The sequence below is a fragment of the Hemicordylus capensis genome, chromosome 14 (assembly GCF_027244095.1).
Source record: "Hemicordylus capensis ecotype Gifberg chromosome 14, rHemCap1.1.pri, whole genome shotgun sequence".
NCBI classification, from domain to species: Eukaryota; Metazoa; Chordata; class Lepidosauria; order Squamata; family Cordylidae; genus Hemicordylus; species Hemicordylus capensis.
In genome coordinates, this window is record NC_069670.1 from 13,201,154 (window position 1) to 13,222,872 (window position 21,719).

At 53.9% G+C, this 21,719-nt stretch overlaps 1 protein-coding gene across 4 annotated transcripts in view; it reads left to right on the top strand.

The window, feature by feature from the left end:
* Positions 1 to 320: 320 nt before the first annotated feature.
* The window catches only part of DENND4B (DENN domain containing 4B), a 38,043-nt gene continuing 16,644 nt past the window's right edge, over positions 321 to 21,719 (top strand). The window contains exons 1-9 of one of the 4 annotated variants that reach the window (XM_053277451.1): positions 321 to 859; positions 5,002 to 5,105; positions 14,485 to 14,801; positions 16,107 to 16,359; positions 16,476 to 16,545; positions 17,216 to 17,385; positions 18,490 to 18,731; positions 20,676 to 20,742; positions 21,574 to 21,632. In XM_053277451.1, coding sequence (XP_053133426.1) covers positions 14,503 to 14,801; positions 16,107 to 16,359; positions 16,476 to 16,545; positions 17,216 to 17,385; positions 18,490 to 18,731; positions 20,676 to 20,742; positions 21,574 to 21,632 — 1,160 coding nt within the window. In that variant the 5' untranslated portion in view covers positions 321 to 859; positions 5,002 to 5,105; positions 14,485 to 14,502. Of the gene's footprint in view, positions 860 to 3,483; positions 3,951 to 5,001; positions 5,106 to 9,457; positions 10,011 to 14,484; positions 14,802 to 16,106; positions 16,360 to 16,475; positions 16,557 to 17,215; positions 17,386 to 18,489; positions 18,732 to 20,675; positions 20,743 to 21,573; positions 21,633 to 21,719 lie in introns of those variants that run through there. The other 3 variants (XM_053277450.1, XM_053277452.1, XM_053277453.1) reach the window with 3 other exon arrangements.

Sequence of the window (21,719 nt, forward strand, 5' to 3'; positions counted from 1 at the left end):
TATTTTTTAATGATTACTGGGGCGGCCATTCAGAAATCCAGCCTCCCGCCTACAACCTGGAGTATTGGGATAAGAAGAGCCCTGCTGGATCAGGCCCATTAAGGCCTCTCTAGTCCAGCATCCTGTTTCCCACAGTGGCCCACCAGATGCCTCCGGGAAGCCCACAGGCAAGAGGTGTGTGTGCATGCCCTCTCTCCTGCTGTGGCTCCCCTGCAACTGGGATTCAGAGGCATCTTGCCTCGGAGGCTGGAGGTGGCCTCTAGCTGCCAGACCAGGTACAAGCTACAAAGAACACCCCCCCCCCGTCTCCCTTGAAAGCCAGTCCTGTGTTTTCCAGGGGTGGAAGAGAACCGGCTCCCAGGAGGGTGCTGGGGCAAAGGAATGCAGCATCTTTTTAGAGCTCAGATTCTGCCTCCCCTCACCCTCGGATGCGGGTCCAGAGTGGCTAAAGCCGCTCATCTGTTGGGAAAGACCTGGCTGTGGTCGGACGTCCCAGCATGTTGCACTGGCCAAGCCACGGTGCTGCAGGCTGGGTGATTCTGCTGCCCCACAGGGGTCCTGGGTATTGGATGTCTACTTCCAGCCTTTCCCAGGGGAAGCCTTCTACCTCCCGGCCTTTCACGAGAGTGAGATTCCCAGCCTCCTGCTCCCGGACACCTTGAGATCACCCCACGCCATGCTCAGTACTCCGGGGGTCCTTCGGCCATCCATGCAGCAGTTGAGGCAGCCCACCTCTTTGGAAGGTCATCAAAAGAAACGGAAGCTTTCCCCGACGCACCCTGGAAAGGAAACAAGAAGAAATGCAACTCCTTAATCCCTTTCTGCCCTCTTCTCCGCGGCAGGATTATCCACAGCATGGGTAAGTTTGCCAGAAATGTCCCCGCCGGCGGTTTCCCATGGGCTGGGAAAACAGCAAAGAATTGATCTCTGGGTGGCCCGCTCTCCCAGTAGCTAGTGGTTACTCCATCATCCACTAGATGGCGCTCCAGCACAAGCTCTCGCCCTGCCATGGGTCATTTTTGCAGACTATGTGGGCAGCTATTTCCGCCCAAGGCTATTTCAAGCCGTTAAAAATGCCCTTAGTTAATTGGAATGTCTGGCCACCCAAAAAATACAAGCTTGGAAGCTTTTTGCCCAATTTTATCATGGTTTGGCAGGCATAGAAAGAGTCCAGCGTCAAGGGGAGGGGCTATCTAGATCTTGGACATCCTCTGGTCCAAAATATTCTTCCCAAAATACTCTAGGTGAAGCAGGAGGTTACAGGGAGTCTATGTGCTATGACAGAAGTGCACAACTTCGGCACTCCAGTTATTGTGGACTACGAATCCCCGCTGGTACGATATTGGGCAGGAGCGATACAGGAAGATGCTGAAAGGCATCACCTGGGAGGAGGCAATGGGAAACCCCTCTTGGATTCTACCAGAGACAACCACGGGGCTCTGTGGGTGCCAAGAGTTGAAATCGACTTCATGGCATACTTTACCAAGAGCTGGAGGGCCGAAGCTGGTGCAGAAAGCAGGCTTGCATTTTATCATCATTTAGTGTGTGAGATTTTTGTTGTTGCAAGGCATACAATACACCATGTAACTTCCGGTACATAGGAAGCTGCCATCTACTGAGTCAAACTCTTGGTCCATCTAGCTCAGTATTGCCTACACACAGACTGGCAGCGGCTTCCCCAAGGTTACAGGCAGGAGTCTCTCTGAGCCCCATCTTGGAGATGCTGCCAGGGACGGAATTTGGGACCTTCTGCATGCAAGCAGGCAGACGCACTTCCCGAAGCAGCCCCATCCGCTACGGGGAATACCTTGCAGTGGTCACATGTAGTCAGTGTTCCCTCTTAGCAGGGTTTCCCAGAAGTTGTTGACTACAACTCCCAGAATTCCCAAGCAAAATCTGTTATAGCTGGGGACTCTGGGAGTTGTAGTCAACATCTGGGAATCCCTGTTAGAGGGAACACATGTAGTCTCCCATTCAAATACAAAGCAAGGTTGACCCTGCTTCGCAAAGGGGAGTGTTCATGCTTGTTAACACAAGACCAGCTCTCCTTCTCTTAGGACTGGGGAAGACTCCTGTCTGAAGCCTGGGAAAGCCGCTGCCAGTTAGTGTAGACCAGGCTTGCTCAACTTAGGGCCCCCCATCTGTTTTTGGACTACAACTCCCATAATCCCTAGCCACAGTAGCAAATAGCCAGGGATTATGGGAGTTGTAGGCCAACATCTGCAGGAGGGCCGAAGTTGAGCAGGCCTGGTGTAGACAATATTTAGCTAGCTGGACTGATGGTCTGACTCGATAAAAGAACAGCCCTGCAGCTGGATCAGGTCCAAGGAAGCCCATCTAGTCCAGCATCCTGTTTCACGCAGTGGCCCACCAGATGCTGCTGGAAGCCTACAGGCACCCCTGCAACCTGCCTTTGAGACTGGAGATGGCCTACAGCCCTCCGACTAGTAGCCGTTGATAGACCTCTCCTCCATGAAGTGATCCAAACCCCTCTCCAAGCCATCCAGGTTGTTGGCTGTCACCACATCTCGTGGCAGAGATTTCCACAAGTGGATTATGCGTTGTGTGAAAAAATACTTCCGTTTGCTAGTCCTCAATTTCCTGGCCATCAATTTCATGGGTTGATCCCTGGTTCTAGTGTTATGTGAGAGGGAGAAGTATTTCTCTCCACCATGCATGATTTTATAGATCTCTAGCATGTCTCCCTGCAGTCATCTTTCTCAACTAGAAAGCCCCAGGTGTTGTAGCCTAGCCTCATAAGGAAGGTGCTCCAGGCCCCTGATCATCTTGGTTGCCCTCTTCTGCACCTTTCCCAGTTCTACAATGTCCTTTATAAGGCAGGATCTGAAGTCCCTGTGTTCTTTGGGGGAGGGGGGCTGCCATTTCTAACTGGTGGAGCATCTGCTCTGCATGCAGAAAGTCCCAGGTTCACTCCCTGGCAGCATCTCCAGGTAGGGCTGGGAGAGACTCCTGCCTGCTGCTGCCAGCATGCTGAGCTAGAAGACGGACCAAGTGTCTGACTCAGTACATGCAGCTTTACATATAATATTTGAAGAGGGGTGCATAGAAGATCCCAGGTTCAATCCCTGGCAGCATCTCCACGTAGGGCTTTGAAACAATCCTACATGAAACCCTGGAGAGCAGCTGGCAGTCAGAGTAGACAGTCCTGAGCTACAGGGACCAAGGGTCTGACTCGGCAGATGGCAGCTTTCTATGTTGTGATAGTTGAAATAAGTAACTCTACAAATCCATCAAATGAGGGGCAAGGGAACAGAAGGAGGAGGGGGAAAGTCAAGGAAGAAGGGGGAAAGAGATGGGTGAGAAGGAGGTTAAAGAAAGGAGGAAGGGGAAAGAAGAGATGGGTGGGGAGGAAAAGAAGCAAGGGGAAAGTAAAGGAAATAGAAAAAGAAGGGTGGGGAGGGAGAAAGAAGAAAAAGTAAAGGGGTTGGGGAGGAGAAAAGAGGGAGGGGAAAAGTAAAGGAAATAGGAAATGGGGAGGGGGAAAGGAGGAAAAAGAAAGGAAAGGAAGAAGGAAAAAAGAGGAAGGGGAAAGAAGAGATGGGTGTGGAGGAAAAGAGACGGGGAAAGTAAAGGAAATAGGAAAAGAAGAGGGGTGGGGAGGGAGAAAGGAGAGAAAGTAAAGAGAGTGGGAAAAGAAGAGGGGTGGGGAGGAAAAAAGAGGAAGGGCAGAAGAAGAAGGGGAAAGAAGACGAGATGGGTGGGAAGAAAAGAGGAAGGCAAAAAAGGAGAGGGGCGAGATTCGTCCTCCGCCCCAGCAGGGGGCGCCGTGGCAGCTTCCGGGGCGGGGAGCAGCAGCAGCAGCAGCAGCGGAGCCCGCCAGGCCGGACCAGGCTATGGCGTGGGCCGGAGGGGAGCAGCCGCCGCCGAAGCCCCACCACGAGTGGGGAGGAAGAACAGGAGCCGCCGCAGCCGCGCTGGAGTTTGCGCAGGTAGGCGGGCGGGCAGAGGGCGGTCGGCCTCCGCTCGCTGGCTCCCTCCACTCCCCCAGCGGGGAGACGCGCTCAGCTCTCTCTGGTTTCTTGCAAAAACGCCCCCCGGCCCCCCCTTCTCCAGATGTGGGTCTCCCCTCCTCCTTCTTCCTCCTCCCCCCTCCCCCTTGTGCACTGAGGCTGCCATTGCTGCATTGGGAACAGCAGCCAGGAGCGGTCTCCCCCCCCCCCGCCCAGCATGATGTTTCATGGCAAGGAGGACTTTGCCTCTTCTTCTCTAGCCAGCAGCCGCCCCCTTCTGCCCCCCCCCCCACAGCCAGCTCTGCTTTTCAAGTCCCCCCCTTTGGGATTGGGCCCTCCTTGTCACGCCCCACAGACTCTGCCCTATGGCCCGAGGAGGAGGAGGAGCTGTCCCATTTGTGTCTCCCTCCATCCTTCCTCGGGTCATTTTGGGGAAAGATGCTGCCCCCCCCGCCCCCCAGTATGTCTGTTCCTCCTCTCCCCCTCCCCATGGATTTGGTGGAGGGGGCGCCCCAGTTTCTTCTCCCTTTCCCCCTCCCAGTACTTCTTCTAATTCTTTTCCCTCCCTTTTCCCCTCAAAAAAAAAATGTTTTTCGGTTGACCCCCCCACTGCTGACCGACACCACCGCCTCTGCTCCCTCTGCAGTATTAGGGGTTTCAGTGCACAGATCCCTGCCCCACCCTTCAAACCCTCCCCAGAGACCCTCTCCCCCCCCCGGTCATTTTCCTATTGTTTCTGGCCCACCCCCAGGATAAAGATGTTGAAACCTCGTCCGTCCCCCATTTCTTCCCCACGGTGGCCTGCTTTCTTCATTAACGTTTTCAATTTTTAATTCTTAATCATTCTTTTAAAAACAAAACCCTGAACAAGCCCTTCCTACCCACGTTCCCACAGCCAACGTTATTCCCACAACAAGGGTCAGAGGGTAGCGCTCCCCGGGATCTCCCCTCTTGGCGTTCCCTTCGTCCCGTCCCCCATTTTTATTTCCACTTGTATTCGATGCCTTTTAATCTCGCTTTTCCTCCTCAGACTGGCCGGCAGCAGGGTGCCCTCCTCAGGACCGCCTGGTGAGCTGGGCCCGGCCGAGAGAGGGAGCAGCCGCCCCCACGCGAGCCCCACAACAGCCCTGTGAGGTAGGTTGGGCAGGAGGAGGGGGAGTGGCTGCTGCTGAGGCTGCCAGCAAGGCTCGGGGGTGGGGGAATCTGAACTCGGGCCTAGTTGGCCACTCAAGCCACTAGGCCACAGTGTCTGGGGTCTGATGCTCTGACCCCCGTTGTCTTCCTTTCCCCTCTCTGTTTTCATCATGCCTGGGGGCCACACCCTGATAGCAATTTGACTGGACCCCCCCCACACACATGTACACAGGGCATCGTGGCTTCCTTCCTGCTGCTTTCGTTTTTTGAGGAGCACCACTAGGACACACAAGCAAGACCCCCAAGAAGTCCGGCTTGCCTCTTTCGAAGACCTCACCCCCGTGTCATTCTGCACCCCCTAAACTTACTCCTCCTCCGTGAGGATCTCTTTTAAACCCACCCACCCACTTTTGGACAATAAAACTGATCCCATCTCTCCAGTTTCCTTCCAGACAGTCTCCCAACTTCCTTTCCTCTCAAGATCAGATCCTGGGGGTTCTTCTAGGGGACCACCCCCAAAAGCTACAACTGAACCCCCCCCAGCCCTAATGCGCTTTCACACCCCCATAGCACTCGGGTATCTCTCCCCCCCCCACCTTCATGCTTGATCTCACATTTCTACAGGGATGTTTTCGTCTCCTGATTTTGCTCTGACCCCCATCAATGGTTATGCTTTGATTTTCTGACTCTCCCACTTAAATTTATTCTAACTAACCCTTCCCAGATCTGGCCTTCCCCACTCCCATTGCTTCCATGATGCCTCTGCTTGGGATACTGACCCCCCCCCCCCCCAATTATTTGTCTCTTCCCCACACACTTTTGGCAAGGATATTTCTCTTTCTCCCATCTTAACTATGCAGTGCCATCCTGAATGCTTGAACGTTCCTTATTCTAGTACCAGCCCTGTTAACCCACAGTATGATTTCTTTCTTTCTTTCACCCTTTCCTTGGCTCAGTAGAATCTCCATGTTAGGAGGCAGTCTACCTTTGATTACAAGGTGCTGGGGAGAAACAAGTGGGCAGAGCTACTGCCATGGGGTGTAGGTCTTGATGGAACTCTGACCTCATTCAACAGGGCTCTTAGATTGTGTCAGGGCGCGCGCACACACCACGAGCTCTTCAGGGCGTTGGCTAGATAAAACCTCCACGTGCCAAGGCAGTATATCTCTGAACGCCAATGACTGGGAACAAAAACAAGGGGCGGGGGTGTTGCCTTCATGCCTGGAAGATGAGTTGGCCGGAAGCATTTAGCTGTCCCCTGTTGGAAACAGGATGCCGGGCTGCATTCTTAAGTTGTATGGCTGATAGCTTAATGGAACCTCCATGGGCGAGAGCACTCTGCCTCTGAATCCCAGATACTGGAGACAAGCAGGGCAGGGCACTTGTGGGTCTCCTGGAAATGTTTGCCTGATCCCTCTTGGAACCAGGATGCGAGGTCAGATGGAGCTCTGGACCCCTTCAGCAGGGCTCTGATAATTTGGTGCTGGGTATGTAGATTTGGTCACCCCCTGATTGTTGACAGTTGTCTTGTGGGGGGGGGAGTGGGAAAGGGGTCATAGTGCACTAGATTTGGCAGGTGTGCGGATGTGGGTGGAGGTGTCATTGTCTTCGGTTTGAGGGTGTGGGCACACACCCTCCTCCTTGTTCACGGCTTATTTCCTGTTCTCGCTCCCCCTCCCCTCTGTTTTGCATTTTTATTTTGTCTCTGGCACATGGACTTCAAACTCCATGGACTTCAAAGAAAGTTTCAGTTTCTGCTTTTTTCCACTTCCTGATACCAAAAGAACATCTGGATGGGGAACTCTGCCCCCCCCCCATCCAATGTTATCCCAATCAATCTCCATTCTCCCCAGCTCTCGTATTTCTGTTGGAAGTACTGATACCTCTCACCCCACCCCACCCCATAGAGATCTAAACTGCTTTTCTGCCCCTCATTTTCTGATACCAGGTTAGCATCTGCCCCATCTCTTCTAGCTTCTGTACAAGCAGCTGCTGCCCCACAGAAATGCTGGGGGTGGGGGGTCAGAGAGCGACTCCCTTTCGCTGCAGCTTTTAGTATGGTGTATTATTTTCCCCCCTGGTGTCAGTCTGGAGTGGGTCAGAGAGTGAATCATGCCAGTTACTTGTGGGCACTGACTTCTGAATTACACCAAGGAATTGCTGGTTGGTCGGTCTGTCTCTTTTCCTCTCCTCACAAACAAGGAAACAATGAACCTTGTTTTGTCTGCGATGGGACTGGCATTGGGGCTCAGGGACCCATGAGGGCAGAAGTTAGGCTGAGGCAGAATTGTGAGAAACTTCTCCATGTTACTAGTCCTCAAGGGTGGAAAAGTCATTTTGAACATTGTGAGCCCCTGCCGCCCAGTCAGGATTCCCGTGTGTGTTCTAGGCAAGTGTCAGTTATTACAGTCTCCAAACCGGACTTGTGTGTCCTAAGGCAGGGGTGCACAACTTTGGCCTTCCAGCTGTCATTGGACTACAATTCCCATCATTCTCAGCCACCGTGGTCAATAAGGGATGGTGGGAGTTCTAGTCCAATAACAAAATGTGCACCACGGACCTCAGGGAATGTTGATTGCTTTGAATGTTGAATGTGTGTGTGTGTGTGTCGCGGGGTGGGTGTGTTTCCACCCACACGCCTCCTTGATTTGGGGCAAATTGATTTGGGGTTGTTGGTCCATTGATGCCTCCAGGGCCTAAGCAGCACTCAAAGCCTGTTGGAATCATGAAGCCAGCTGACAATGCTTCCTGGGGAAGGGGCTCCATTCTGAGCCACCACTAGCTAGACCCTGCTACCTGCACCCGCCTGTTGGGCTTTCCATTGTGACAGGATGGAGAGTGGGGTGGAGGAGTTGGCGTGAAGTCTGGGGCTAGTTCATGTAGGAGAAAGTGGGCCTTGAGATAGCAAATAAGTTCCGGAGAGGGCCAAACGTCAAGCTGGCAAGCCAGCACACCTGCATTGGGCAGAGGAAAGGGTCTCCTCCAAGTGTGCCCAACAGGAAGCAAAAATGGGCACTGCTTTTTGGAGGGCGGCTGCCGGTTCCCCTTTCTTGGCCTGTGCAGTGAGTGTCTTCCCCTCTCCATCCCACTTCCTTCTCCTGGGCTGTGGGAGTTTGCACTCTTGACTCATTCTCGCTTTCTCTGCCCCTCGCTTGGCACCAAGGAGGGGAAGTGCCGACTCTCACCCGTCCTTCCTGAGCAGAAGTGCCTCGGCAACACGGGTGCCAATTCCGCCCCGCCGTCCCGTAACTTCGGGGAAGCTTTCTTAGCTGAACAGCCGCTGAGGCCGGGACGAGAAGTAAGTCACGTTCCATTGCCCAAGACTGCTTTTAATTCAGCAAACTTCCCGTAAGGAACACGCTTTATATTTTATTCATGGGATCAATATCCCAACCTTCCTTTGAAAAGCGGAGAGTGGCACAGCTCTCTGCGCTCTGTTTATCTTCACAACAACCCTGTGAGGTAGGCTAGGCTGGGAGTGAGTGACTGGCGAAAGGTACCTCGTGATTTGGGGGTCTGGGAATTCGAATCTGGGTCTCAGTCTGATAGTAAACTGCTGGGCCGAATTGGAATAGCACAGTCCCTGGGCGTGTTGCCTCTGCAGTGAAACCCCTGGACAGAAAGATGTATGCATTTCTTCCTTGTGGGGGCTGGGGATCTGTGAATATATGGCACACTCTTCCTTGCACGGGCGGACTTCCTGAGTAGAAATATGGTCACGTTTTGCATAATACTATCTGCATCCGGGTGTCTGTGTTGCATTTTGCAGGATAACGGAATGGAAGTAGCGTCGGTTAGTGGCTGGAGTGTAGGACGGACCGGGAAGACCTGGGTTCCGGTCTCCCCTCAGCTGCAAAGTGTACTGGGTAGCTGTGAGGATAAAGGTGGCAGAGAACACGGGCCACTCTTTGAAAGAAGAGGGGGATCCCAACCAGGCAGTAATAATAAGCAGGACAAGTCTCTGCCCCAAGGAAGCTGCAGTGTAATTTTAAACAGGGACAAGAAGGTGCAGGCAGCACAGATGGGAGCCAGAGGGTTTAGTTGTAGTTGGTTTGGGGTGAGGACTTAAAAGGCTTCCTCAGAGGCTTCACAAAAGAGGTCAGTGTTGGCTTGGACGTGGGTGGAGGAGAGCGGTCTTGTGTCGGGTGGTTCCAGGGGCTTCCTTCCCTCTCTCTCGCGGTTGTGCTGTGCTTGTAAAAAGGCTTGATTCCCCCCCGGTGCAGAGAGACATACCTGCCTTCTGCCGTGATACAGTCCCGGAAGGCCTTGACTGAACATGTCGGTCATCCTTCTGGGGGCTTCTGAGTCCATCTTTTCCACGAGGGTCCAGACTGAAAATGGCGAGTGTGCTGGTGGTGGGGTGTGCGGCCCCGAAGTGCCTGACCCCTACGCCCCAAGGCCGGACTCTCTCTCTCTCTTGCATCACTCCTGGTGCCCAGTTGGTGTGTCCGCCTTCCGCAGGGCCGATGATGGCTTTGTCCTCGGGACCTTGGCGGCCCTTTTCCACGCCCCAGGCGCTCCAGAGCGGCAGTCACAGCAGAGGGGGCCCTCTTGGTTTGGGTCTGAGTTTGCCGTTTCGGCGGAGCAGCCGGAGTGAAAAATTGTGCATCTGCTTTGCTGGGTGTGAGGGTGAGAGAGAGAGAGCGGGAGATGGGTTCTTGGCTCACGAGTCACCTGTTTGGTGGCGGGGAGGGGCTGTATTTCCTCGCTGGGCCCCTCCTTTGGCAGAGCCTCCTGCACCCCTCTGCCTCGCACGCCCACTCCGGCCCGAAAGTGGGGGCCAGGCGGGACATCTGGCGAGGACGTTGCCTTGCCGCTAGAAAGGTGACAGGAAACCGAGCGAAGGAAAGTGGCTTCCTGTTTCTGCAGGCGCCGGGTGGTGGCGGCCGGGCCGAGGTGGGAGAGGTGTGTGTGTGTGTGTGTATGTGTATGTGTATGTGTATGTGTATGTGTATGTGTCGGGGCTAAAAATAGCTCGCTGTCGGGTTGTCACTCCAGAGCCGGAGGAGTGTGGAGGAGCGGGCTGCAGGGCCCTGGGTTGGAGGGCGTGCGGGCCTGGGATGTGGGGGCTTCTCCCTGTCTCCCTCGCCTAGTTTTCCTTGAATCCACGAAGCGTTGTCTGCCCATTAAAGCACTTGTGCAAATGTATGCAAAAAGTGTTTTACGTATACAAGTACAGACCTGCCTCAAAATGTTGCAGTATATCCGCAGTGTGCCTGTGTTACCAGAGCCTATGCCCGAGGATGGTGAAAGCTATAGGCACCTTTCAGCCTTGGGAACAGAAGGGGTCGTGCCTGTCTTGAGAGGGTATTCTTCAAGCTGAGAAATTTTCCCCTCCTTTTGGTCAAACCCTCCTTTCCCCCTTTCCTCATCCCTTAGCTCCACCCACTTGCTTGTCTGTTAACTGTTTTCTGCATCCACAAACATTCTGCTCCGTTGAGTTACATTGAGGCAGTTTGCCAGGGTTTTGGCCTCCTATAGGTTTTGTTTTCCCTTCAGATTTTGGTGAAACTAATCTATCTGCAGGTCACTCCCTCTCACCTGCAGGTGTCCCGGATATGTGTCCATAAGGATCATAACCATTTCAGCTCTTTTGGAAATAGATATAAGATCGTTATTGTTCAAGAATCTCATGCCAGCAGTGTTCATGCCGTTCTACAAAGTGCTAGATGAGAGGTCCCTGCCCTGAGGGGCTTACAGCCTCATTTCCTTGGCTATGCAAATCTCTGTGAGGAGAGCTGGTCTTGTGGTAAGGTAAAGTGTACCGTCAGGTTGACTTGGACTCCTGGCGCCCACAAATCCCTGTGGTTGTCTTTGATCGAATACAGGACGGGTTGATCATGGCCTCCTCCTGCGCAGTATGAGACGATACCTTTCAGCACCTTCCCATATCACTGCTGCCTGATATAGTACCAGCGGGGATTTGAACCGAAAACCTTCTGCTCGTTAGTCAAGCGTTTCCCCGCTGCGCCACTTAAGGTGTGGTAGCAAGCATGAATTGTCCCCTTGGCTGAGCAGGGTCCCTCCTGGTTTGCATTTGGATGGGAGACTACACGTATGAGCACTGTAAGAGATTCCCCTTGGGGGATGGGGCCGCTCTGGGAACAGCCCTTGCTTGCGTGCAGAAGGGTCCAATCCCCTCCCTGGCAGCATCTCCAAGATAGGGCCGAGAGAGAGACTCCTGCCTGCAACCTTGGAGAAGCCGCCGCCAGTCTGGGTAGGCAATACTGAGCTTGATCGACCAAGGGTCTGACTCCTTATATGGCAGCTTCCTCCGTTCCTGCTTTAAGCCCCTTCCCGGCTGCACTGTGGGGGTAACAGCCCTGGTCTGCCTCACAGGGGTGGTGGTGAGACTTCCGAGGCTATCGAGGCAGGAAACCTCTACGAGCGTCTCTCCAGCACCACGTCCGGCCCGGGGACACCCTGCTCCTTTCTGTGTCGGTCACCAAGCTGGCCCTGGAATCGAGGAGGGTCTTCTCTCTCCCTCGGTATCCTCCTTCCCCTTCCCCAGGCTGCTGCTCTGCTTTCAGTCTGCCCATCACTGTCTCTTTTTCTCGGTAACCATAGCAACCTAGAAATTTGGGTTGGCTTCGTTTAGGCTCTCTGGGGGTGTGTGTGTCAATCCGGAGAGTTGTTGGTGGGGAGTCTTCTGTGTTTCTGAGTGTGTGTGTGTATGCGAGAGAGGGGGGGTGGATTCTGGATTTGAATTAGCATTCCTTTCCATTTTGCTGCAATCCAGAGTCCCCTCTCTGTACAGTTCTGGCCATGCAATAAGCCTGGTTTTGGGGTGCGATGCGGGTGTGTGTGCGTGTGCAATTCTCAACATCCAGGCTGTACCATTTTAGACGGCAGAGGGTATTACCTGGCAGAATTCTCCTCTGTACAAAATACTAATGATGGTTTGTTTGTTTGTTTGTTTATTTCCATTTCTATCCCGCTCTTCCTCCTAGGAACCCAGAGCAGCATGCAGGGTTGTGTTTATCCTCACAACAACCCTGTGAGGTAGGCTAGGCTGAGAGCGAAGGGGCTGGCTTAGAGTCAACCAGTGTGTTCCATGAACGGAGATTAGAACTCGGGTCTCCCCGCCCCTCGTCCAACCCTCTAACAACTACACAAGCTCTCTGCAGGTAGATAATCGTTCCCTGGAAGTAAAAAACTAGCATGTGAAGGAGGCAGAAATGCGAGACTGCTCCCAGTATTGGACAAGGAGGCTTCATCTGTGTGTACAGAGACCAAGTTTACCTGGCTTAATTGATTATTATTTATTATGCAGCATTTATAAAGCTCTTTAGAGGCTTTAGAATCTCTCAGAGGTATTGATGGAATTTATATGCTGCTTCTCAGCCAAAAGGTTCTCGGAGCCCTTAAGACTCATTTTTTAAGCCAGGCTTTTAGTAACCTTTGAATGTTTTAAATGGTTTTAACAGTTTGTCTTGTTTTTGTTGTGTTTGTGAACTGCCTAGAGCTTTTGGAGTCAAGCGGTATATAAATAAAATAAAATAAATGAATGCATGAATACATAAAAATAAGGAAGTGGTTTAAATAGAGAAAGAAATAAGATTATTCCCTGCCCTCATCATGCTCACAATCTGAAAAGAACACAAGATGGATACCAGCCACTATCGGAGCTGTTTGGGCTGAATAGGGTGTTGTAATGCATTGTCTCACAACAACCCTGAAAGGTAGAACAGTGGGAAATTCCCAGGTCGAATCTTTCCAGTCTGCCTGAAACCCGCCAAAGGAATTCACGGAAAGGGCGTGATTTGAACTTGGAACTTCCTAGTTCACAGCTTGGTTTTGTCCCTTGTGATTCAAAATTGTGGGGAAGTGAGGTGGAGGTTTAAGGAGAAGGGGAGCTCTAATGGTGCTTTGCAAGCCCCGAGGCCATGGAGATAAGGCCCCACCCCAGAGAGCCCAACGGAAGCGTTTCGGTCGTGTGTGTGTGTGTGTGTGTTAATATTTCACAGACGTTGTCAGGGTGCTGACTGGGCTGATGTGGTTTTCAGATCTGAAAACCAGAGACAAAATTAAGTTTTAAATGGCTACTGTGACAGAAAGACTGGAGGTTTTTCCCCACATCTTCACCAGGGTGTGTTTTCAGCCAGGGTTCACATGAGCTTCTGAGCAGGTGCAGAGAGCTTTTCCCTCCCTGTGACAATCGCCACCGCCGTTTGGGGGATTTAGTGCAAAGGGCAGCTGGGGAAGTCTGCAAACTGGAACCGTGACCATTTATTTCATTTTTAGATTGATGTGCCTCGCCACTTCCCCTCTAAGCGAAGCTCCGTTTGACTCTGCAGAACTTTTTTCTCCCCGCCCCAGGTTTTCTGTGAGTCCTGCCGTATCAGCAGAAATACCTTCCCCTCCTCGCCTCCATACTTGCTTCCCCTTTTTGGCTCACAGCCCCACAGAATGTTTGTGGTAAACCCCGTGTAGCCGAGAACGGAGCGCCTTTGTGTTGTGCTCCAAAACGAGAGATCGGTTTCCCCCATCGGCCCTGTAGTGAGACCTCCGAGGTCTGTATCAGTGTGTCGCCCATTTTACAATTCGTGAGCAGGTGTGTTTGTGTGGCGGCGGAAGTGAAATGCAGCTGTGTGGGGGATTATAACAGCTTTCAATGAAATTCTGAAGTACTGGGGGTTTTTTTTGGTTTAGGAAAAAAGATGGCTAAGCAGTGGAGACACAATGGAGGTTTATAAGATCGCTCATGGTGGGAGAAAGAGGATAGGGAAAGAACTTCTCCCCCTCGCCCAACACAAGAACCAGCAGCCATCCCATGAAACTGATTGGCGGGATCTGGAACTCTCTGCCACATGATGCGGTGGCCATTGTCTTTAGATAGCTTTGAAAAGAGGTTGGGCCCATTCACGTAGGAGGCCAGCTCTGATAAGTTATTCATAATGAAAGCAACCCAAAACCTGTTTCTGTTGGTAGGCAACTACACAGGACTGTGAAAAGACGACCACTAAAGACCCAGTCATGATCCAGTTGGTTCTGAACGTTGTTGATAAACTTTGTAAATGATCTTTTATTGTAAATAAAGATTGTCTGTTTGTAGTTAAACAGCGGGAGTGCCTAGGTCAGGGCCCTCCAGCTGTTTTTGGACTACAAGTCCCATCATCCGCAGCCACAGTGGCCAGTCGTCAGGGATGATGGGAGCTGTAGGCCAACTTCTGCAGGAGGGCCGAAGGTGGGCCTAATGAGCTCGAGCCTCCCCCATTGGTCCAAGCTAGCCCCGCCCGTGTGACAACGGAATGTTCCGTGTAGCATTCCCACGGCTGCCATTGGCTGGGACCGCGGGGTTGCCCCGGGCGGCAGGAAGCCCGCCCCGGTAGCCCCCTTCTCATGTGATGCAGCCGCTCGGCCCTTTCTCCCCGCTCAGATGCCGTGAGCTGCCGCCATGGCGGAGGAGTGGGCGCCCCAGCTGGTGGACTACTTTGTCGTGGCCGGCTTGTCGGACACCTCGAAGCCGCTGGAGGATGAGAGCCAGCTGCTGCGGCCGTCCCGGCCCAGCGAGCCCATCGTGGACGTGGCCGTCATCGTCCGCTCGCAGGGCGAGGAGGTGCCCCACGGCTTCACCTGCATCGAGCGCACCACTACGGGGAACCCCGTGGAACTCAACGCCGGGCTGCTCAACAACCCCCAGATGTACATCTGCTACAAGCGCGGCCGGGAGAAGCCGCCCATCGTCGAGCTGGGGTGAGTGCCCGTGCCGGAGGGGGCCGGTTCGAGGTCCCGGGTCGGATGTAGGTGCCGAGAACCGATCCGGAGGCCGCCTGCGTATCCTCTGCCACTGTGCTGTGGGCCTGCTGTGCGCTGGCGCTGTGTGCTGTGGGGAGGGACATGGGGCCGGGGGCTCAGTGGAAGAGCCCCTCCTTTGCACACAGAAGGCCCCAGGTTCGATCCTTGGTGGCTTCTCCAGGAGGCTTTTCAGAGAGGAGGCTTTGCTGCGAGTTCGGGGCATAACGGAAACTCTGGCACGAGAAGAGGATTCTTTTTTTTACCCCGGACATAAATCGGGCTAGGTTCCAGTGTGGAGGGAAAGACCCGAATCGTGTGTGAGGTGCTCTCTGGAATATTGCACAGACTTCGGGGTGAATCTGGCCGCTCTGTGAACGCACACCCACCCTCCCAGAGCAAAGGTGCGGTAAAGTTGCCGTCTGAAAAAGCTCCGGATAGGGCTGCGAAAAGCTCCCGCCTGAGACTTTGGAGAAGCTGCTGCCAGTCAGTGTAGACAGTACTGATCTAGATGGACCAAGGGTCTGACTCCGTAAATGGCAGCTTCCTGTGATCTTGGTGGAAACTTAAAAGAGACTCAGACAAGACAAAGTGCTTGAGGAGGGACCTTAGCTCAGTAGCAGAGCCTCTGTGTTGCCTGCCAAAAGCCCCCGGTTCAATCCCTAGCAGCCTCTCCAGGAAGGGCTGGGCAAGTCCCTTGAGCCTGAAACCTTGGAGAGCTGCTGCCAGTCAGTGCAGAAAATACCGAGCAAGGGTCGGACTCCGTGTCAGGCAGCTTCCTCTGTCGCTGCTTTGCTTTGTGTATCCATTGCCCTGATGTGAGTTACTGTGTGATTTAAAATGTGGGAGTCCCTTTCGGACACCTTCAGCCTCTCTCGTGGCACGCAGTCCAGGAATCCGGCCACTCACTGGGCCAGCAGGCCCCTTTCCAAGCAGTGGCGCTCTTCTTTCACGCAGGGGTCCCTCTTCCGACACAGAAGAACATCCCTCGAGTGTCTTTTTAGATTGTGACCCCTTTGGGGCAGGGAACCAGCTTCCGGCCTTCTCGGGGCATGTGGTTTGGGAGTCGCCCCTGCTACCTGGGCCAGGGGGCACCTTCTTAACGCGGCGGCTCTCTTCGGCGGCGCAGTGGGAGAGCCACTGTCCCTCTGAGCCCTTTCCAGACCGGGAGCCCTTTTTGCTAGGCCACCGATCTGGATTCCCCCCTTTCCCCCCCTTTTTTGAAAAGCGCGATATCAATGTTTCGACCGGCTTGCCGTTGCCTAGGGTGCACTGTGACGGGAAGGAGCGCCCCAGGCCGGGCTTCAAGATCGTCGACACGACCCCCTACAGCCACTCGGCCAACCTGGCCTCGGGCAGCCCCGGGCACCAGCGCGTCTTCCTGACGTACCGGCGGGCAGGCGAGGGGCAGGGCTACAGCACGCTGGGCGTCACCGACATCTGCCTTATCATGCCCAGCAAGGGGGAGAGCACGCCCCACACCTTCAGCCGCGTGGACCGGAACCTCAATGCTGGCATGGTGGGTCCTGGCGGGGAGGAGGAGCAGGGGACTGGGTGATGGGCCAAAGGGCGGCTTCCCCCTGGGCTGGGCCCGCCCCTTCCTCTCCGCTACTTCCTGTGCTTTCTTTCCCGCAGTGGGGACCCGCCCTCTTTCTCTGCTACAAGAAGGCGTTAGCCAAAGGGAACACTCTGGTGTACGAAGCAGGTAGGCCGAAGGTGCGTTTGCAGAGGGAGGGGCAGCTCCTGGTAGCCTTTGCTCCAAATTTGGTGGTCTTAAAATAAAACAACAACAAAAACTTGTCGTCCCATCACTGAGCCTTTTGGGAAGTTCGTGTGAAACACACGAAGCTCTATAAAAGATGCAGTGATGTCAGTGGAAAAAGGTGATAAGAAAAGACAAATGTCTCCTGATGATTATTGGCTGCATTGCTAAAGATTTTGAGAAGTCTGCAAGGGCAGCCCCAGGTGGAGTGTATTGCAGTAGTCAAGCCTGAAGGTTGCAGAGGCATGAGAGCGTACCTCCATTCTCCTTTTTGGGGAGGAGAGCCGCTCCTGTGGTCGTGAGCATGAATTGTCCCCCTTGCAAAGCAGAGCCCGCCTCGGCTTGCCTTTGGATGGGAGAGTAAATGTGAATGGAGATGGAGCCGCATCTGCTTTGCACGCAGAAGGTCCCAGGTTCACTCTCTGGCAGCGTCTCCAGGTAGGCCTGGGAGAGAGACTCCTGCCTGGAACCTTGGAGAGCTGCTGCCAGTCAGTGTAGACAGTATTGAGCTAGATGGACCAGTTGGCATAAGGTCATGGATAGACCGAAAGTGCCCCTCGCTCTCTTCCTTCTCTGATCTGTCTTGGGGGGCCCTCGTCTCCCCCTCCTTCAGGTCTCCTGAGCCGCTACCCAGAGCAGGACAGTGAGGCCTTCCCGCTGCCCGAGTCGGTCTCGGTCTTCTGCTTGCCCATGGGGGCCACCATTGAGAGCTGGCCAGTGGACACCAAGTACCAGCTTCCCGTCTTCTCCACGTTTGTGTTGACCGGCGCTTCTGGGGACAAGGTAGCGTGGCGAGGGGGCCCGGGGGCAGGGGGAGAAGGGAGGGTTGGGCTGGGCTGCAGCGTTGGGGGGGGGCAGTTCAGAGGCATGAAGGTGAACTGTGTGCACAAGTTACTAGTCCATATCTTCCTCCGATATGAGTCCCCTTCACAGCATCAGCAGAAAGGTGTAGGAATTCTCTTAGTTGGCCTACGGGGTGGCCAACCTTTTAAAACAAGCGCATCCCTTCTGTTGCTGACTTCCAGCTTGTATAGGATCCCTATAGAAAAGTGAACATGTCCCATCATAACTTCAGTGGGAGCTTGCCGTGCTAACTTTCTGAAGCCTGTCGGTCAGGCTGAGAGGAGGGGCCTGCTGAGCTTCAGCATGGAGCCAGCCAATCAGGAGCAGAGGAGCAGGGTTTTTCCCTGCCTTCCTCCCTCCCCTTCGGCAGGGGATGCGGCGGCTTCATGCTCGCGATCCTTAGAGGAGAAGCAAATCGTGGGTCTGCAACTGGGAGGCAGGAGCGCTCTGAGAACCCCAGGAGCCCTTCAGGGACCCCCTGTTGGGACCCTCCCTGGCAGCTTCTCCAAGATAGGGCTGAGAGTGATTCCTGCCTGCAACCTTGGAGAAGCCACTGCCAGTCCGTGAAGACAATTCTGAGCTAGATAGAGCAATGGTCTGACTCGGTATATGGCAGTTTTCTATGACCCCCTGGTTCACCAGTAGATACTTCACCCAAGATTCTTTTCTCGTCAGACTGAATTTACACACAGACTTTTGGTGGCAGGAGATCTTTTGGGGGTGTGGATGGATTATTTATAAAGATTTTAGTAGGGCAGGGGATAAATGATGATTCTCTAAGAGTGGGGGTTGATGTAGAAGATGTCTTAGAGCTTATTGTATAGGTTTGATTAATTAAGGGATTGGATTGTTTGAGATCTGTAGGTGAAGATTTTCATTTGATTTGGGGTTCTTTTTTCATCATCCTTTGCTTGGTTCTGAACCCGAAAAGGTTTTAGCCAGTCGGCACCCCTATATTTCTTCCCCAGTTCCGCCCCAGGCGAGCGACTGTCTTCCAGGCTCCATGCGAGGGACTGACCGCTCTCTCCTCCTCCCCACTTCCAGGTGTATGGTGCCGCCATCCAGTTCTACGAGTCTTTCCCACGGGAGCGCCTCTCGGAACGGCAGTGCGTGTGGCTGAACCTGGTCACCGTGGTCGACCGGCGCCCCATCACCAGCAAGTCGGTGCAGACGCGTAAGAGCATCTGCGTCCTGTCTCACTGGCCGTTCTTTGACGTCTTCCACAAGTTCCTCACTTTCCTGTACCGCTACAGCATCTCTGGGCCTCACGTGCTGCCTCTCGAGGCGTAAGTTGGGACGGGGTAGGGGCCCGGATGTAAGAAAATCCCTGTCCAGGCCAGCATCTGGGTTCTCTTTTGTGGTTTGGGCCAGGGAAGCCCACAAACAGGGCAGGAAGACAATCTCGTTTGTTTGTTTTAGTTTTTGTTTGTTTAACATGTTTTTATAGCGCCCAAAACTTACATCTCTGGGCGGTTTACAACAAAATAAAAACAGAAAGTAAAATATTAGTTAAAACAAAAAGTTGAAAACAATACAACAATTTAAAAATGTTTAAACAATATTTCAAAAGAGCATTAAAACAATATTAATTAATTTTCCACCCTGTCTGTTCCCCATTCAGAGGTAGCCTGCTCCTGTGCCTGTAGGTTCCATTTAGTCATGGCTCATAAGAGCAGGCTGTTGGACTAGGTGGACCTCCTGGTCTGAGCCAGCAGGGCTGTTTTTGTGTTGACAGCCACGATAATTTGGAATGGAACCTCTCCGTTCAGAGAGAGTCTACCTCTGAATATCTAGATCAGGCATCCCCAAACTGCGGCCCTCCAGATGTTGCTGAACTACAACTTCTAGCATACCCAGCCACAAAAAATTGTGGCTAGGGATGCTGGGAGTTGTAGTTCAGCAACATCTGGAGGGCTGCAGTTTGGAGATGCCTGATCTAGATGATGGAGTCATGCCATGGAGGGGAGAGATGGCCTTCAAGTCTTGTGATCTTCCCCAGGCTGTCTGCTGTTGGAAACGGTGTGCTGGACTAGATGGGCCTTTATCTGATGCAGCAGAGGTCTCCTTCCTAGGAAAATAGGAAGCTGCCTTCTACTGAGTCAGACCCTTGGTCCATCTAGCTCAGCATTGTCTACACGGACTGGCAGCGGCTTCTCCAAGGCTGCAGGCAGGAGTCTATCTCTGCTCTATCTTGGGAGGGATGCCAGGGAGGGAACTTAGAACCTTCTTCAAGCAAGCAAGCAAGCATGTGTCTTACAGAGCTCACATGTAGTCACCCATCCAGATGCAAACCGAGATGGGCCCTGCTTAGCAAAGGGGACAATTTGTTCGCTACCACAAGACCAGCTCTCTCCCCCCTAAGGGAGGAGGAGTTGCTTTGCCCCCTGGTTGCTGGGATTCGGGGGCCGTTTCGGATAACTGTTCCTTCCTCCTGATAGTTTGGTGGTTCTGGCGTCCACTTCCACTGGGGGGGTGGGGGGGTGACCTTCCCCCCCCCTTTATTGCTTTCCAGTCCAGTTTGGTCTCTTCCTTTTCTTCCAGGGTGGGGGAATCCTTTCTGCCGCCTGGGGAATCCTGGCAGTTGGGAAGGCAGCATATAAATGCCTTTAAAGGAATTCAAAGCCCGAAGCACGTCAGTGGCACCAGAAAGGTTGATTGGTGCTGTCAGTGAGGGTGGCCACGTTTTTGGCTGCCGCTTTCACAAGGGGATCGGCAGGCCTGTAGCCAGCCTAAACATTTGCGGCGGTGGGTGAGGTGGGGACACAAAAAATGTAGGTGTCCCCCCACACCGGTTTCCCCACCTTTTTTGCTCTCCATCACGTTATCATAGAGCCGCCTAAGAATTGCCTGTGAAAACGGCGGGGTGGCGACAGAGAACGATTTAGGTGGGGACGTGCCTGCTCTGTTTCCCTGCTCTGTTTCCTGCCCGCACACAAGGCTACAGGTCTGCCAACTTGCAGGTTAGGAGCAGGCTGGAGATTTCTCCGGGCACAGAGAGCAGCGAGATGGCCCGTGAATCAAGGAGGAGCTGGTGGGGGCCGGGGGGGGCGCTTTAATGCAGGGCTGCCCAGCTTCGGCCCTCCTGCAGATGTTGGCCGGAGCTCCCGTAATCCCCCACCGTCGGCCGCTGTGGCTGGGGATGATGGGAATTGTAGTCCGGAAGGGGCTGGAGTTGTGCAGCCCTGATGCGTGGTCCTTCTTTCCTGTGACTCCGACGTTCCTCCTTCTAGGCACATCTCTCATTTCATGCACAATGTCCCCTTCCCGTCTCCACAGCGGCCCCGGATCCTGGTGCAGGTGAGCGGAAGCCCTCGGCTGGCTCTGGGAGGGTGGGGAGGGAGGCGTTCCAGGCGGCACCCCTCCCTGGCGACGGGCGACCAGCCGGCAAACCCCTTCTCCAGTCTCCGTCTTGCGGGAGGAGAGACGTTCAGTTTGGGAACGCGGCCAGGAGTGGGGAGGTTTAATCCTTCTCGCTCACAGCCATAAATATCCGTCCCCATTAAAGCCATGCAGGCACATAGGAAAATAGGGAGCTGCCTTCTACTGAGTCAGACCCTTGGTCCATCTTGCTCAGGATGGTCTACACTGACTGGCAGCATTTCTCCAAGGATTCAGGCAGGCCTCTTTCCTGGCCCTGTTGAACTGGTGGCCTTCTGCATGCCAAGCAGACGCTCTGCCACTGAGCTACAACCCCATCCCCGTTGAGGAAGCTGCCGCATACTGAGTCAGATCGTGGCTCCATCTTGCTCAGTACTGACTGGCAGCCTTCCCCAGTCTTTCCTGTCCCCTGCCTGGAAAGACCAGGGAGTGAAGCTGGGACCTTCTGCATGCCAAAGCAGCGGTGGCATAACAAGCTTCTGTCTGCTGAGTCGGGCCCTTGGTCCTTCTCGCTCGGGGTTGACTACGCTGACTGGCAGCGTTTCTTCAGGGTTTCAGACAGGGGTCCTTCTCGGCCCTCCTTGGAGATACCGGGGATCGAACCGGTTGCTGCTGACCCAGGTAGCTTAGAAGGTTTTGGCTGCTGAATGGCTGCCGAGAGTCCAGCCCACTTCTGCCCCACCTCTGCTGTTTCCTTATTGGCTCGCCCAAGCGTCATTCAGAGCTCGGTTTTCCTTCTCGCCCCGTCAGATGTCGTCTTATGACAACGTGCTCTTGTGCCAGCCCGTCTCGTCGCCTCTGCCACTGAGGTAGGGGGAGCGGGTGAGTTGGGAGGGCGGCCCGGCAAAGACCTGCTGGGAAGACTCAAAACCGCCCCCGCCCTGTCCCCTCTCTTG